A 17,732-nucleotide genomic window follows, 5' to 3' on the forward strand; every position below is an offset into this window, starting at 1 on the left:
GGGATCATTATTGCCCATTTTGCATGGCACAGAAGAGTATCATTACCTTGCATAGTCCACATCCAGCAGTGTTTCTCAAGAGCAGGCACATTTTACAGGAGGAGACTGTCTTGTGTCAACTTTTGACCTTTGTTTCTCCTCAGAATGATCAGCTTCCTTGAAAATTACTTGGCAGCCAGAGGAGAGATCCACTTTAGAAAACGTTGCTTTCAAGGAGAGATAGTACTGATTGCCCCTCTAACCACTTCTAAACACAAAAAAACCCCTGCAAACTGCTTGAAGAAACTACCCCAAAAGGTAGCAGTGCAGCAAGAACTGGCTTTTATATTGTCATAAAGAGCCAAATGGCAAATCTGGCAAGTGCATCTGGGCCTCAGGTGAAGACACTGCCACACGTCATGTGGGACTGGAAAAGTGTGGTTCTTTATGACTAATGTTTATGGAAGTAGATCCGAAATCAGCAAGGCTGATGGTAGAATTAATCACCTTTCAAAAGCAGGGAGTCCAGAGGTGGTATGTAGTGGGCATAATGTTATATGAAAATGGCGCTAAAAAGATTTACTTGCTATAATAAAGTGTATCTCAATGCTTAAACTTTTGATGCAACATTAAAGCACAATGCAGAATTGAAAGTAAAGATTTTCTTCTTCATACAGCATTAATTCTGCTACGTGCATTTGAGGGGCTATGCATTATTTCCTTGCTAGCACTAAATGTAAACAACTTAAAGCTCTCAGGCTTTACTGTCCTGAAGCATGAAACTTGAATAAAGAGCACGTCAGGGAGCTGTGCACCACATTTACGACCGTCACTGTGTCTACTGCATTCAAACATTTGGCATGATTTCTTTCTGTTCTGTCCAACATCTGTTCACTTATTTCTGTCCTCACCATGATCTGTTCACGGAATTGTGCCATGTTTTTTCACTTTTTGCATGGTGTAGTAAAGTCACTTTGCTTTCCTACGCTTGAACAAAATAAACTTAGAGCTGCCAGTTATCTCTGCAATCTCACTTGTGTACAGGGAACCAAATCACCTGAGAACAGTGGTGACCTAGAGCATCACAAGCCCCGTGCCCTTTCCACTCCAGTAACAGTGAGCCTTTTTAATGACATGATCTAATTTCTGCTGAAGGATTTAGCCCTGAAGAAATTGTACTCTTGCAGTAAATGAAGGAATACTTATACCAAACTGTACATAGCATAGCTGTTGTACCAGTGAAATGGTGACCTCTGAAAGTACAGCATATTCACATTCCAGTATGGGAATGAGCTGTACAAATACCTGTATTTTTACAATAGTGTATCTGGCCACTCTTGGAGCCCTCTGTCATTTTGACAACGCCTAATCATACAGCACAACTGTGGTGTATGAAGAAGCTCCAAGATGCAGTAGAGAGTTAAAGCTCATAACAGACTGTGAAGGAGAAGCAATGCTGAAACACTAGCTTGTGGCCATTTTAATCACAGACTGTCAAGTAAAGGAAGTGCACAGCCTTGTTAAGCAGCGGTAACTCATACAGCTAGCTATTTCGGGGCTCCATCCTCATGCAAGCATTGTCCTTTTAGTAAATTTGAGAAATACCTCCTATTCTTCCTGGGAAAAGGTTTTGCCACATTTTTTCAAGAAGCATAACCTGAATTTTGTAGCTGTGAGGGACAGATGGCAGCAAACCGTCATTTATTTCCAAGCCACATCTGGCTCTGGTTTGCATCTGGCTGGACTGCCTTGATGCCAGCTGCCTCACTGGACTATCCCATACCCAGGAGCTGTGCCCAAGCACCCAGCGCAGCTCCACCACCACCTCCCTATTGTGCCCTATCCACCCTTTGTCTCATCATGTGTGCCAAAGCCTCCCCCCCTGGTTTCTGATGAAAATGCCCTAGGAAAGGGCAATAAGAGCAGATGAGAGATTCTTCCAGCCCTACCTGCTGCCCCAGCACTATGCCAGTCATCTGGCGGGGGAGAGAATGTTTCCTGCACCGCAAGACTGTTGCGCCTGGTCCCCTGACCTGTGTTTGCCTATTGTATTTGCAATGGGTGTATAAATACATGCAACCTGAACAGCTTAGCAAATAGACCCTCTGAATTTTAAGAAATGCTTCTTACAAATGTTTCTGTTTCTCAGGATCTTCTTGTCTGGATTCCTCAATGCAGTATTTAACAAATGCCTTAATTTTCATCTTAAAAAGGAGGGCCAAAAACATCAAAGCTACAAGCTTTCTTATTTTAGGTAAAATATGCTGACATTTCACCCAAGAGGGAGGATCTTTAGTAGATCATAGCATTCTTGTCTCTAAATATGTCGTGTAAAAAGTCTCATTGATGATTTCCAGTTTCAAATTCATGCTATTAATAGGTCACAAAAAGAGGCTTCTGAGAGAAAGAAATCATATGATTTTGTAGCTTAACTTTTTGATATAAACAAAGACCAAAACAAAAGCTATGCAAAATCTCTCTTTTTTTGGTGTACAGCAGTTGTACTGAAGGGACAGGCTTCTCCCTGTCTGAGCACCAGCATGGAGATTCCGTAAAAGCACATTGAAAAAAGCCCAGATTTTACTTGTCCTCCTGTTGCAAATGAGGAGTGACTGTTAACTGAATGTCTTCAGTGCTATCCAAGCAGAACTCTGCCAAAGGCTTTATTTGGACTGCTGGGGCTATATCTACAACAGGTTTAAAAGAAAGAAGACTGCCTTCATTTTTAGAGTTTCGCCTTTGGAAACTTGGGGGTTTTGTTCCTATGGAGTATCGCTCAGGATTTCAGATTTGAGACCACAGTTGAGTATGGTGCATGTAGCAACATAGTCCCCTTGCAACTGGCCACATTTCTTTTAAAAGAAAAGACATCGATTTTCTAAACAGCAGTCAGCCTTCGTACCAGCTTTGCACTGGATCTAACCCAGAAGGTACCCATGGAGTTGTGCTACTGAGACCTCTTAAATGCCAAAGCACAGGTTTTTAAATGCTTAGCACCTCAGGACCTGTAAATCCATCTTTGACTGTCTCATATCCTTCCTTGGTACCTGTCATCACCTGGGAGTCCTCTGCTGAGGGGACATTTCAATAGTATCTTAGGCCTGAATGAGCTGATGAAACTTCTGGGCAGTAATCAGCTGGGTTGAATAGGAAAGCAAAGGTCCCACCAAGAAATCTCACTATCAGCCCACAAAATGCGGCAGGAAGCACTAGCAGACAGTAGTGGCAGCTAAAGGAGCAGCAAGCTGCAGAAACCGTGGCAGAAGATAGCCATCCCTAATGTTTTGTGAACTAACACCTCAGAGGCCATGAGAAAAACTGAGTTCAGCCAGGTAAAGTACATCTCCAGTGTCAGTGGGTCTGGCTGTTGAACATAACTATGTGGTACAAGAGCACAAGACCTTTTCTGTCATGCAGAAGACCTAGCTCATGTAGAAATCACTTAAAATCCACCTACAAGTCTTCTGGTGCACAGCACAGTTAAAGTCAGTGAAAGGTGGATTGATTTGTAAAGTGTGTTTTGCTTGTATGTGTTGTATTGCTTTCTGTCTGCTGCCTTATTAAAATCTAAGTGCCCGATGCCAAATAGGCCATGGAGTGACAAGAATAGTTTGTGCATAGATACTGTGTCTATATATACATGCAATCAAAAAATAAGTAAGCCTTGTCTGTCATGTCAAAAATCTTTCTATTTTGGGCTGGGTTTGAAGCCTGCTTTTAGTGGTGAATGTTTCTCCTTTATACATAGTTTGCACAAGTCAGGTTCCATTCCAGCAGCAAACATGGCATTGGAAAGACTGATACTGCATGTCTGGGCAGCCTCTGAAATACACTTTCTTTGAACTGATTTCCTATTAGTTCCTCTTTGCTGGAGAGGATATAATGCTCTCACATCCGGTTCCTTGAACTAGCATTGCCAATCATTCTGCGTATTCAGAAACAAGGCTCCCCTTTTCTGGTCACTGTAAGTGGCTAGTTTGGTTGGTCTCTCAGCTAAGCATTCTTTTTACCAGGTCAGTTCTCTTCTTGATGAGGGGTAAAGTCCTTCATGGCTTTGGGGTCCTGATGTTCCGTTTGATGGGTGCTTGTCCTGTCCACCAACTGATCTGCTGCATCCCTCGGGCAGGATTTGGGCCAAACAAGAGACATAGGCTGATGTGCTATTTAAAGAATTGCTTGCAACTGGTGGATCTCCACTGGTGAACTCCGCTGGGTGAGGTGCAGCTGGATTAGACAGTGGCCAGGTGAGGCTGTAGCCATGTTTTTGGTGTAGAAAACAAAGCAAAACTCCCAGGTATTCTTCCATTGGGTGTAGGCTATTGCTGCTTTCCGCGACAGTGTTGCTGTGTCCTGGGCTACCCATGGTTCTGGAAGACTTTTCTTCATTTGTTTTAATTTGTGTCTGGCTAAGAGGAGATGTGTGTGCTTGTGTGAATGTATACTTGTGGGTCTCTGTCTGTCTGTATGCCTGTAAATGCATAGAGACACATCCATGGCATAAACCAAAAAGCACATCTTTGATTAATTTAGTAGCAGACTGACTTTATCCTTCATGGAATACATTACATTTAGAGCACACTGCTCTTTTGTTTTCAAAGCTTGAAGAAGTTTATAATTTTAGTCCTTCCAGTACGTTCCTTATCATTCACGAGAGATCCACACTTTTGTTCAAAGATTTTAGTTCTTGCAGGACTGGCTATTTTGAGTGGTTTAAATTCTTTTTTTATTAGGAACTAAAAATAAGTTCATGTTAAGTCATTGATGGTAAATTAAGTGTATACTGTAAAACTGACACTCCTAAATCTGGAAGACATCTCATCTGGATAAACAGCTGATGGATTGACTGAAATTGACTGTCCAAAGCAGTAATCAGAAATTCAGTGGGGACAATCTAATATTCAGAAGCAGAGACAGCTTATTCTCAATCTTCAGATGTTTTTTGTTCAATCTGCTCCTAAGGCTTGGGATCTTTTACCTTACAGTCAAAAGCTCTTCGGGAAAAATGGCTGCTACAGGGAATTCCTGCTGGCTCTGCAGAAGAGGAAGAAGCCAGAAGGAGGCAGTCAGAAGAGGATGAGCTGAAGGTGAAAAAGCTGGAGGAAAACATACACAGGTAGGGACAGTTTCCCTTTGTTTTGTCTAAGAACAGCCGCTCCCATTAAGGCTAGAGACCTTCCTCGGCCGGTCCCCATGTCTAGCAGCAGCTGGTAGCAGCTGCCCAGGGAAGACTGTAAGAGGCAGGCACACATAAAGCCAAACATGCCCAGAATTTGTCTCCCGGATGTCCGTGGTTTACAAGGTAAAGCCATCATGATACCATTGCGTTTAATGGACTTTGATGGATTTCTCTCACAAGGGAGCTAAAAGGAGGGCTGAGTTGCCCCTTCAGATGCATGTGTATGACTTGGTCAACACTCAAGAGATTCTCCATTGCTTTACACCTCCTACAGCCAAAAGCAGGTCAACGAGGGGCGGTACTCTTTTGTGCTAACCTCTCAATGGTGCAAAAGACTTTTTGAAATGCAACAGCAGACGCCACCAGCAGATCAAATATCTACCGCTTTCAGAAGAAAGGTTTGGGTCTTAGAATTATTTCCTTTTATCAGTTTTCCATTGCAGTCTGAGTTGACCTTTGTCCTCATTTTTGTGTTTTGCTTTGTGTTGCTGCAAACAATGGTCCCTAAAGCTCATAAGCAAAATGCTTTTATCCATGACAGAACAAGTTCCAGAGTTGCTTCCTGTGCCATTTAGGCTACGTGAATTTAGAGTTTTTTCAGCTAGCAGAAAATGGGCATAAGTTGGTTAAATTTGGCACCACAGCTTTTACAAATGTGTCAGTGGAGATATATAAGAGACAGAAAAAAGCAAATAGGACTAACAGTCGAAAGATTGAGGTATTAGCCTAGCATCTGGTGAGCTCAGCTTGGCTTGTGCTGAGTTTCTTGTGAAATTTCTTGGAGAAATTACTCAAAACGGTTTTTTGGGGATATACACAAGCAGACCTACCCTAAGATGGAACAACACTAAATGGCTTCTATGTGGAAGTAATAGATCAGCATGAATGTAAGAGTTGTCTTATGCTACTGGTCTCTCTCTTGTGATTGCTATTAATTAAAACTGATCTGAGAATGTGTATGGTTGTTTTACATCTGTGATAACACAAGGCAAGAATGATTTTTTATTTAGATCTTCTATGCTACCTCATGTTTTACTCCATAAATTAACACAGTATATGATAGAAAGAATACATGGCCTGCTCTTCAGAAATATGTACTGCAAGGTGCTGAGTACTCTGATCCCATCCAGTAAAACACATCAGTACATGGTTAATTTTAGCTGTGTGAGTACCACCGCGGAAGGCAATGAAACCTGCTTTGCTTAATTAGTTTGAAGTGTAGGACGAAATCTGTGTAAAACCTTTGCCCCTGTGGTTTGTTTTTTTTCTTCCTTAACTGCAGCCATGAAATAAAATCTTTGAACATCTGGAAGTTACTGGGCTCTCTTCTGCTGTGAACACCTGTCAAATGACAGGTCAGCTTCTTACTCCTGAGTTCAAAGGGCATTTGTTTGACAGCCTCGCTAGCATGCTTCACTTCCCTTTTATCTTTCTGAGGGAAGTCCAAAGACAGTAAAAAAAGTATTTTAGTTTAAAGGAGAAATATTACTCCCGAACTGTAGAGATAAGACAGTAGAGGTTAAGGTCATTAGTCTAATTACAATTTACATCCATGACAACATGACATATCCAGAGCCCATCAAGACAGGCTGAGAAGGTAAAAGGCCGTTGAAAGGGTGAGAAGAAGAGAGATGTAAAGCGTATTATCTGGAGGAGTGAAGTAGAATCAGCTCATCCTGAAAGGATTTTTTTTCCTTCCTGTGCACAACATTTCCTCTCTGCATTCCCAGGAGACAAACAGAGGTGAGGATTACAGGGGACCTTTCATATGTTCATGTTTCCGGGGTCTAATGGTCCTTTGGAAATGCACTATGCACTATCAAATGGGACCACCATGAAACAGTCCAAACTCTCTCAATAAGGGCTACAGAGGACAGACTCTGCTGGTTCACCGGAAGGATATAAAATTACTGCAAGACCAGCCCTAGAGCTGATGCCAGGGGAATGCAAGACTATTGTGCCATGGATCTTGCATATTGATTAGAGTCACACTGCATTGTATGCGCAAGCACAGAGCAGCTGCAGTATCGAGACATCTGTGAAGAGAGTCTTGTGGCACACGTGCTGGGTTTGTTCCTGCTGGAAAATATGCAAAGTCTTTTCCATTTGCTCTAGGAGCAGGGTGAAGCTTATTCATGGAGTCCAGTGTCCAGCCTCTGCTGGCAGCCAGCAACCATGCCCCTTCTCTAACAAGAGGGAACATGTAGTCATCCCCTTCCTCTTGAAGCAGAGCATCCCATCATCATCACAGAAAGCACCATTTCTTCTGCTCACACTGAAGCACTCAGGGTGGTCCCTTTCTCATAATCCTGAGTTTACTACATGAACAGCCATGGCACAAGGGATGTATCTATCTTTATTTGCAGGCCAGACTTGAACAGTAAGTCTGACAAGCTGAGTGAACTGCAACACTTAGAATAGAAAACTGAAAAAGGTAGTGTTTGAGACCAGACTAATGTTCATAAATGAGGATGTGGGCTCATGTGGGTCTGTGCTGTCCAGAAGAGGCAAATATCTCTACCTTAGTCTACAGACTGCTGTTTATTTATTAGATTTCCATGTTATCATGACACGAAAAAATAGCACACTTCAGCTTGTAGCTTGCAAGAATACGTGCATATCCTAGACATGAGTAATTGTAATGATTTAATGAGCTCTCTTGCCTGTAAAAGCATTTGGAAGAAGGATGCCTACATTAGTCAGCATTTCTATACATTTCATGCCAAGCAACTGAAAAAGTGTCTGCATCACAAAAACAGAAATAAAGCAGAACAGTCCCTAGTAAAGAATACAATAAAAATAATTAAATACAATCATGCACTTATGCTGATAATTACCAACAAGTGGACACAGAGGTAAAAGATGCACATACAAGTTAAAAAAACAGGGAGCACAAGACTAAGACAAGATGCAGACATATGAACAGTGTAACAGTGGACTACAGACACAATGGTCATTGATATGGGATTAGTTTAGTATTAGTTTAATATTGTTTGGATTAGTTTAATATGTTTAGAGATTTTGAAACATATAAACACTACAAGCAGTGTTCATATCCGAGAATGTGAAGTGGAAATAGAGGAATAAGTATAGTTCAAGCAGCTTTGGTCCTGGACTCCCAGCTTTCCTGCTTGCCTAACGTGATTCTTGAGAACAAGACTTATGCTGCCCCATATAAAATACAGAGTCTTGCATTTATTTTAAAAAGTGGTTGATCCTGTGGACTTAACAGGAAGATTTGGCCCGTTAGACAACATTCACTGAGTCTTAAGTGGGCTGGAAATCTGTCAGTAGAGATAAGGATGGAAAGGTATTGCTGCATTATTAAGTGTTTGAAACCCAGCTGCAAGTTTGCTGGTGCCAATGTATCGATGGCAGAGCAGAGCCAGACATGGATTTGGGATATCTCTTGGCACTAACTGTCCTTAGTCATAGAGAAGCTTTAAAGATTGTTTTGTTATTCATGTTCTCCTAAAGATCTTGGGTCAGTGTTAGAGGAAAGCAACCATTTCTGAGTTTCTTTTCCACTGTCACACAGTGAGAAATTAATCTCCTGTTTTCTGCAGCTACCTTAGATTTGGGGTAAGTGATACCAAAGGAGTAAAACATGTATGAAAAGCATTTCCCTTTCCTTAAACCTATTCTCCAGATCACAGACCTGAAACTTATTGTTCTAGATAGTACTGATACAGATGCCCAATGAACTTCCACAGACATGTTTCTGATAGTGTGGTGTAGGTGAAACAAGGGCTGGAATGTGTTGCATGCCTCCCATGGTTATTTTTACCACATGACAGTCTGTTATTTTGCAGCAGTGAATGGAAAGTTGGCATTCGACATCTGGATATTAATAGGCAGCATTCATAGAGCAGAGCAGCCCGCACACAGCCTGCTGTTCCTTCACAGCATTTGAAAGGCTCCCAAAATTATTTTGTTTTACTAGGTTACATTATAGCACTTACTGGTGGCCTGTGTTTACTACAAAAGATGAAAAGTTTTCATTGCTCTGAAGCTTTCATGTAGCATGCCCACATGAAATATTCTGCGACAATGTATCTCCCTACTTGATGACTGACACTGGCTTGAGATACCAGGACTGGACTTCTTGTGCTGGTGGAAAAAAGAAACCCCTTGAGCTAAATGCTCAGTAAAGTGGCATATCCCTTCAGTAATCAACAGTGCATCTGTTCACGTTGGATGAGGAGGTGCCCATCACCTCCAAGGAGAAACAAATTATTGCTCTAGTAGAGCAGCCATTTTGGACATGTGGACAAGGCAGACAGCTTAGATCAGTGCATGGTGGATCCCCGAAAAACACAGGCAACAAACACTTGTGGTGCTTTGGCATTGTGGCAGCTCTTGAGGGTGAAGCAATGCAGGGCAGCGGCCAAGGTATACGTGTATCCCCTGTTCTTCACTCAGGGGTCCTCAGTTGTCAGCACATCCAGCTCGTAAAGTTTGCAAAAGTCCTTTGGGGTTGTGGAGTGTTTCACCCTCCTGCACATTGGTGGTGAACTGCAGCCATGTTACCTCTAGGAGAAGGCTCTTCCATGGTGGTGCAGTGTGGAGGGAGAGCCTCGGTGTTAAAGGTGGCAGGCGCAGGTCTGTGATTTGGACCATAGGTCATGAGGTTTTTCCTGGGACAAGCACATGTCGTTGCTGGTTTCTGTAGTCTTGCTGATGTGGGCAGGTAGTAAATACATGCATAAACTCAATCCCTCCCTCCCAGAAGCTCCCATCTCAGAATGCTGCTGTTCTTCTATGCTCACAAAACCTTGGAAAGTATTTTAAAGAAGTGTTGAACTGAAAGATGCCTATGAAAGGGACTGCAAGACAAGCACAGCTTCCATCCAAGAAAAGCACTTAACCTAATGGACCATGAGAGATGCTGAATGTAAGCTTACACAAGAGAGATGACCAGTGATGGAGGAAGAGAGATGACACCACCTCTCTCAAGCAAAAGATACCTTGGTTGTGTGAGTGTCTCTGTTGGTCTACTGTGCTTGACCTATGTCTGTTTACCAGGTACTAGACAGAAGACCTTATCTAGCTAGAAACAGGTCCAAGATGGAGTAAAAAATCTCCAGAGCTGGTAAAACTGTCCTCTTCTTCCATTAGTGCAATCAAATCTTTCCAAGTGTAAATGCTCAAGTTTGAGTATTGTCAGAGAGGCTGGGCTAGGCCCTGACAAGAAAACCCTCACGAAGCTGGTTTGATAAGCAGAAAATAAAATCTTCTTGTTACACTGTCCTATGAATAGACTATCAGTGCTTCACAGATCTCTGGTGTTAGATAGGATCTACGCTAAAGTCTCTTCTCATTGCAGAGTCCAGCAAACACAGTCTCATGGTTCAGCTGGGATTGTCATGGTTGCTGCACCTTTAGCACTTTTTCTCCTCGCGTGGTCCATTCTATCATTTCTTTCTGATGCCAAAGTTCGTTTGCTGCTTCTTCTCCCAGGATAAAAATGTAGCACATCTCAGAATGGGAACTCTGACTATAACTCAGTCTCTCTTGGGACTGTCACTAATAGTCTTTGCATGACACAGGGAGAGAGAGCATGTAAGACAGATGTGAGTGCACTCCTTCAAAAGAAGGATCATCTGATGTCAGAACCAGCTGCTCAGACCTCCCCTAGAGCGGACAGTGCAAGACAGGACCAGAGAAGCCGTAAACCTCTCCTTAGCAAGGTCACATCAATTTCCCTCCAGTCTTAGCCTCTAGAGAGTGATGAACAGTTGCTGAAGTGTACGTTGGTGCAGAGAACAGTGTGTCTTCCACTTGCCTGCTCCACATGAGCATGAATGTTTTGCAACTTCCGCACTGATGGCAGCTGGAGAAAATGATGGGGAACATTGTTTACTCAGCATTTTTGTGTTTTACCTAGCATGCCAGGCACAGCTGTAGACAGGTCCTTGGTCCGCCCCCACATGCTGCCCATACGACCAGTTCCTTTGGGTGAGCTCTTTCAGAGTGAAATAGCAAAAACATCTCCTCATAGCCAGGCCGCCTCTCCAAATTCTTCTTGCCTTCTGAGGGAAGATCAAGCTATCTGCAGAGGAGCATCTGTTCCTCCCCAAACCGTCTGTCTGATTGTCCACTAAGATTGATCAATATCAGATCTCATCTCCTGAAGCTGCACAGATTCCAATTTCAGCAACCCCTAAGGACAGTGGTTTCCAAAACAGCACATCCTTCACCTCCCATAAAGCTTTTACTAGGGTGCATTTTGTATGTGATAAATATCTTAGGAAAACAAAGACCAAAAGAAAACCAGGCAAAAAGCCTCAACAATGGGAAATCTCAAGTTCCCAAAGGAACCCACTCTGTGGTGTGATTCGAGAATTCCTCAGGACTGGCAGGATGATCTCAGAAAAGCAATGAGTTAAGAGGTGCTGGGTGACAACGGGGTTGAGGTTTTTACACACAGTATAATATACACAGATGTAGCACCTAAAAAAAACTAAAACACACTTAAAACTAACAACACAGCTTACTACCTTGATTCTGAAACTCAATGCTTGCTTAAAATACCAGAATGACATGCCACTGCTTTAACAGTTGCCTAAAGGCTGGTGCTCTGTATTTAGGAGTAGCAGTCTCAGTATCTTCCACAACTCCTAGGTATTGCTAGCTTGAAATTACTCAATGATGCCTAGGCAGCTTATAAAGTGAGCAAAAGGACCGGCTGTTCAATTTGAGCACAGATTCCCTCCACTCCAGCTATGCCTGTTCTCCTCAAATACATGTACCAGTTATGAACCTTGATAAAGACATCCATTTGCCTAATTATGGAGCAAGATATAGAAGAAATTCCAAAGCCCTGTCTTTACATATCAAGGAATTTCCACCTCAAGTGCTTCTGACACTTCATGCATGTTGGTATGCTATAGATTAAGAGGCATGTTCCTCAAGAAGGAAGGGACATGCTGGCTTAAATTTAAATTTAAGCTTTAAATTCAGCTCTGGACCAAAGCAGGTTTTCAAGGACACCTTTTCTAGGCAAGCTAACATACTGTAAATTAGCATCAGTTTCTAAATAGATTCAAACCTTTAATATAGTAGATCACATGCTACAGCCCCTTGTAGGCAGTTACCACCTCTAGGTCAAGTTCAGGAAGAAAAATGCAATTTCAATCCTTGCAGCTTTTCAATAACATGGATATTCTACATAAGGCTGGGTTTATGCTACCATACTAGATGAGACACAGTGACAGAATATCAAGTGAAAAACTTCAGAGCCTCCTTGGCTTTAACATTTCAAAGCTAAAAAATTCACATGACTATCGGTGTTACGCTCTTTGCAAGATGGGGAAATCTCTTCATAATGTGTGTATTTATCACATGTGTTGAATGACCACACTCCCTCTGTGTGTAAAGCCATCTGAGATCCTCACAATTCTTTTAAGCCTACTAGAAATGACAGGGGTTTCCTGAAGCAGTAAATTGTGGTTTATCATAAAGAGTAGGAATTGTTGACTTCATTACATCTGAATTAAATCTTAATCATGGGTCAGATGGGATAGTTGCCTGGATTAGAACAAAAAGGACTAGTCTCTATTCCTTTCCTTGTTATGCTTAACTTTGTTGGAGTTGGCTCATTTGTTGCCTTTCCTTGTACGCCATCCCTGCCACAGGGCAGTCCTGGTGAAACAGCTCCTTACACACATTTAGTCCATAAAGCACTTGGTGGCCGGAAAAAAAATAAAAATGTGGAAATTCTGTAAAAGAAAGATATGTTTGTGTGGGTGTGACATACACATGCACGGTTTTGAAAGAGATTACAAACCTGGATTGTATTTACAAAGAGAAGGCACAGAGCTAGGCAACAGCCTGGGTTGATTTTATTGTGTTGGTGCTTTGGAGTGATTACTTTGCCTTCACTTTAAATCAGAGGACTTCCCTCTTCCCTGCTAAACCTCTCTGTGCCGTGTCTGTGTCTGACAAGGCCAGAACATGCAGCGTGTATGCACATTCACACACACAGGCCTGCAGAGAGGCAGGGAAGACACTGCTGCAGTTCTGGTCCTTGGTAGCTCCCTTCTCCCAAAGGCTTGAGCTTATCCTGTATGACTGCAGGAGTTTAAATAAGTCACCTACATTTATAGAATCATCTCCTTTAGCCTCCCCCCCCATGCAGTCAGTGAGGAAAGAGCATCACTTCCACGGCGTGTGTAAGCGCATCTCCCTCCTTTGAGTACAGAAGCCTCAGCCAAATGTCTCAAATGCAATGGGTGGATTTCAAGCCTTGATGCTACTCCCTGCACAAGCACCCTCCGCTGGGCCTCTGGGCGCTACCGTGGTGCAAACAGTCGGTGATAACGATCAGTTATGTATCTGGTGCATCATGCATTTGTTACCCCAGGCTCTGCCCTGTCAGCGTGGCGAGCAGTCAGTCCTTAGGGCGTGTTTCTGGAGGGCTGGTCTAGCTCCCAGGAGGTAGCGGCACTGTCAGTGGAAGAGCAAGGTGCACCGTCTGGAGACACCCAGTGGGCACCGCAAGTCCTGGCCTCTTCTGTAGAAAATCCGCAGTCTGAAAATCACGTCACCTTCCTCGCAGGGTTCTTGAACTGCTGCAATATGTCAATTCTGATGCAAAAAAAAAAAAAAAAAAAGTGCAAACGCTAGCTGGTGGTCCACGGAAGACAAAGAAAGGCTGGATATGCAATCAGGAATCCTGACTGATTCTGAATAACTGGATCACTGGTGAGACAGAGATTTCGAAAAGTTGTGAAAACATGTTCTAGCTTGTAAATGATCTAGAAGACCTGGCAGAACAACGCTGTGCTCAGCTGTCCCGTGCCCAGGAAAATGCAGTTAGTCCTTCATGTGAAAGACTGTGAAATTATGCCTACTCTGTATTTGAACATTTTTACTAATGCAGCTACACAAGAAAATCTCTCCTTCGTGGATTCATTTTTTACCAGCTAGAAGTATGAACACTAAAACAGAACAAGCTCTACAGACAGAGGTTATTATAGCCCTGTGTAACCACCTCTCTACTGGAAAACATACTGAAATAAAAAGTGTTTAAAAATACTCTACCCTCTAGACAGGAAGAGCACGTCAGCAGGATAATCTGAAGTTAGTACCAGAGTCACAGGGACCAGGACTTTGCATTCTGCATAGCTCTAGACAATGTAAGTGGTGCAGAGCGTGTCCCTGGGAATTGCTTCAAGGGAAGAAACCAGCCATGACAGGACGAAGCGAAGGATTACACCTGTGTTAAACTCTTACCTATACCACCTGTTTCTTGCATGACTTGCAGTAAGGTACTTCAACACCTCCTGTTCCAGTGTTCATCTGTGTAATTATCTTTCCCACACTTTTAGCATGACGTGAGCTGAGCTTTTTGTTACAGGAATAGCTTCTCATTGTACAGAATCACAGAATCACAGAATGTTCGAGGTTGGAAGGGACCTCTGTGGGTCATCTAGTCCAAACCCCCTGCCGAAGCAGGGTCACCTGCAACAGTCTGTACAGGAACTTGTCCAGACAGGTCTTGAATATCTCCAGAGAAGGAGACTCCACAACCTCCCTGGGCAGCCTGTTCCAGTGCTCCGTCACCCTCAGAGGGAAGAAGCTCTTCCTCATGTTCAGACAGAACTTCCTGTGCTTCAGTTTGTGCCCGTTGCCCCTTGTCCTGTCACTGGGCACTGCTGACAAGAGTTTGTCCCCATCCTCCTGACACCCACCCTTGAGATATTTATAAGCATTTATAAGGTCCCCTCTCAGCCTTCTGTTCTTCAGGCTGAACAAACCCATCTCCCTCAGCCTTTCATTGTAGGAGAGATCATCCAGTCCCCTCATCATCCTCATAGCCCTCCGCTGGACTCTCTCCAGTAGCTCCTCATCTTTCTTGAACTGGGGAGCCCAGAACTGGACACAGTACTGCAGATGGGGCCTCACTAGGGCAGTGTAGAGGGGAAGGAGAACCTCCCTCGACCTACTGGCCACACTCCTCCTAATGCACCACAGGATGCCATTGGCCTTCTTGGCAGCCAGGGCACACTGCTGGCTCATGGTCAACTTGTCATCCACCAGGACACCCAGGCCCCTCTCCACAGAGCTGCTCTCCAGCAGGTCAGGCCCAAGCCTGTACTGATGCATGGGGTTGCTCCTCCCCAGGTGCAGGACCCTGCACTTGTCCTTGTTGAATTTCATCAGGTTCTTCCGCGCCCAACTTTCCAGCCTGTCCAGGTCTCATTGAATGGCAGCACAGCCTTCCAGTGTATCCACCACTCCTCCTAGTTTTGTGTCATCAGCAAACTTGCTGAGGGTACACTCTAACTCTTCATCCAGGTCATTGATGAAGAAGTTGAACAAGGGACCTCACTGGTGCCACTTAAATACCCTGAGCCAATTTCCATTCTTCAAAATTCTTCAAGTTCTTGTTTTATTTTGCAGTGAAGAAGAAATAGATGCTTATTAAGACAAATGGTCTGTGCTTCTAGGGAAAGGAAAGAACAACCTTTTGCTGAACAAAGTGATACACACTGTGACTGCACTTGTGCTTCTTGTTAAGTCAGTAAATCTGGCTCTTGGTTGTCACACGACCATTAACTTTCAAAGCAGCATGATTTCAAATCAGAAAAGCAATGTAGTATTTGGGTGGTGTGTGCAAGTTATGGTGTGTAACTTGCGCTATAACTTTCTAATATGCAAAAGACAGAGACAAGCAAGTTTAAAATGTTCAGCAGCATCTACTGCGTATAGGCTCTGGTACCGATGAAGTACCAAATCCACCAGCAAGCTCTGAACGTGTGTGCTGATTGCGCAGCAGCTGTAGCAAGATGAAGCACCTCTGTAAATACTTCGGTGGCTGACTGTACACTGCCATGGCTGCTGCTGACGTCTAAGCTAGCTCAGGTATCTTAACACTGTGTTGCGCAGCACTGAAACCGGTGCAGACTTTTACAATGCAGCATTATTACCACAAAATCAGAGGGCTGGCTTCAGCTCCAATGGTTGTGGTAGCTTCCACTAACCTACTCATCTGTGTGAAGAAGAAAAATCTGCAACCTGCTAAATCCACATTACTTTTGGACAGGGTTATCGAAAATGGCAAATGCATTTCATGGTTTTCCATGCAAACAGATGAAACATTGACTTTTGTGGCTTCTTTTTCTCCTGCTGTAACTCTCTGTATGCAGTGATCCAGGAATCCTGGATTTCCGCTGGATCTTGGGATGGGGTCCGTCAGCTCAATGGATGCCATGCGCGGTGATATAAATTCTTTGCTGCAAAGACTTGATAAAGTAAGCCAGTGAGGCTAGCAAGGACTACGAAAAGACATGAGGACCAAAAGCATGGACTAGAGCATGGGTTTTCCAGGCTTGAGTGATCTGCCATGTAGATAAGTCAAGTCTGTAATCAAGTGGTGGAATCAAATCAGAACGTAGATCTTTAACATCAGGAGAAATGCATGTTCTCTGCAAACAGCTACCAGAGAGAGAAGGCAAATCCAGCACAGGCCTTGTTGTCTTTGATGGCAGCCCAGGGAAAATACCCTGAATGATGGAGTTACAGCTGGCTGTTTTAAAGGACATTTCATTTGTAGGAAACCCATTTGGGAAACATGAGCTTGTCTACAGAATCTTAACTGCACAAAATGTGAGTAAAACATATTCCCAGCAAACATGAGTTCCTGGTAATAGTAAAGAATTGAGAGTGTATCTGTGGGGGAGTGTGTAACACTCTAGTTAAAGATATGATCATAGAAAACAACTTTGAATTAAGTCTTGGAGCCCCAAGTCTTATATGACAAGTTTTCCATTCAGTTTTATTTTTATGCATATTATTTTTTGTATGTAGAATATTGCAAATACAGTTTCCTTTTATGAGTCCCTCTTTAGCCTCCTTTCCACTCTTTAAATTTAAGGGTACTTAATAATCAGGACAGTGAATTTGATACAAGTGATCTTCACAAGAACCCACACTGCAATCAGGAAATGGGCTGGCAGCCTGGTGTGCAATTAGATGTTTTTCTTTGAAGCTAAACGTCTTAGTTCCAAAAGAATAGAGGGGGGAAATCAAATACTAGTAAGTCACAGTGAAAAACAAAGTGTTTTCTGACTTGTCTGATGGTTTGTGAGCTTTATGACTTGGCGCACCTGGAATGGGCTCAGAAGAGCAGAAGGCTCCTAAATTTAGAAACACGGTTCAGGCAGCAGCTGCTGCGGAGTAGCAGTGTGTCACCAGCAGAGCCAGGCTTGTAAGCCTTGTCTTGCTGGCAGCATCCTGGCTGAAAATCAGAGAACCGAGTTCACCCTCCAAATGCAACTCCAGATGCATTGCACAGAGCCAGCCATTGATCTGGTCCTGCAAAGACAATCAAGTCTACTGTTCACAGGTTACTCCCAGAAGCTTAAGGTATCACTCCCGACCAGGAGGAGATGGTTCATATGTGTTACACTGGCATTCCAGTTTTGATGCCATAGGATTTTCAGCAAAGACAATAAATAAATAAAAAATTTAAAAAGCCATCATAACAGCATTCTGACTTTAGAAAGGGTTGTAGCAGAAGAAAATAATGGAGCTGCTACAGGCTTTGCATGTATAACATCTTTATGTCCCA

At 43.2% G+C, this 17,732-nt stretch overlaps 1 protein-coding gene across 1 annotated transcript in view; it reads left to right on the plus strand.

Moving 5' to 3' along the window:
• The window catches only part of LOC104335458 (PALM2-AKAP2 fusion protein), a 230,588-nt gene that overhangs the window by 10,419 nt on the left and 202,437 nt on the right, over positions 1 to 17,732 (plus strand). Inside the window, 1 exon segment of the mRNA XM_075447212.1 lies at positions 4,962 to 5,092. Coding sequence (XP_075303327.1) covers positions 4,962 to 5,092 — 131 coding nt within the window.

This window comes from Opisthocomus hoazin, chromosome Z (genome assembly GCF_030867145.1).
Source record: "Opisthocomus hoazin isolate bOpiHoa1 chromosome Z, bOpiHoa1.hap1, whole genome shotgun sequence".
NCBI lineage: Eukaryota > Metazoa > Chordata > Aves > Opisthocomiformes > Opisthocomidae > Opisthocomus > Opisthocomus hoazin.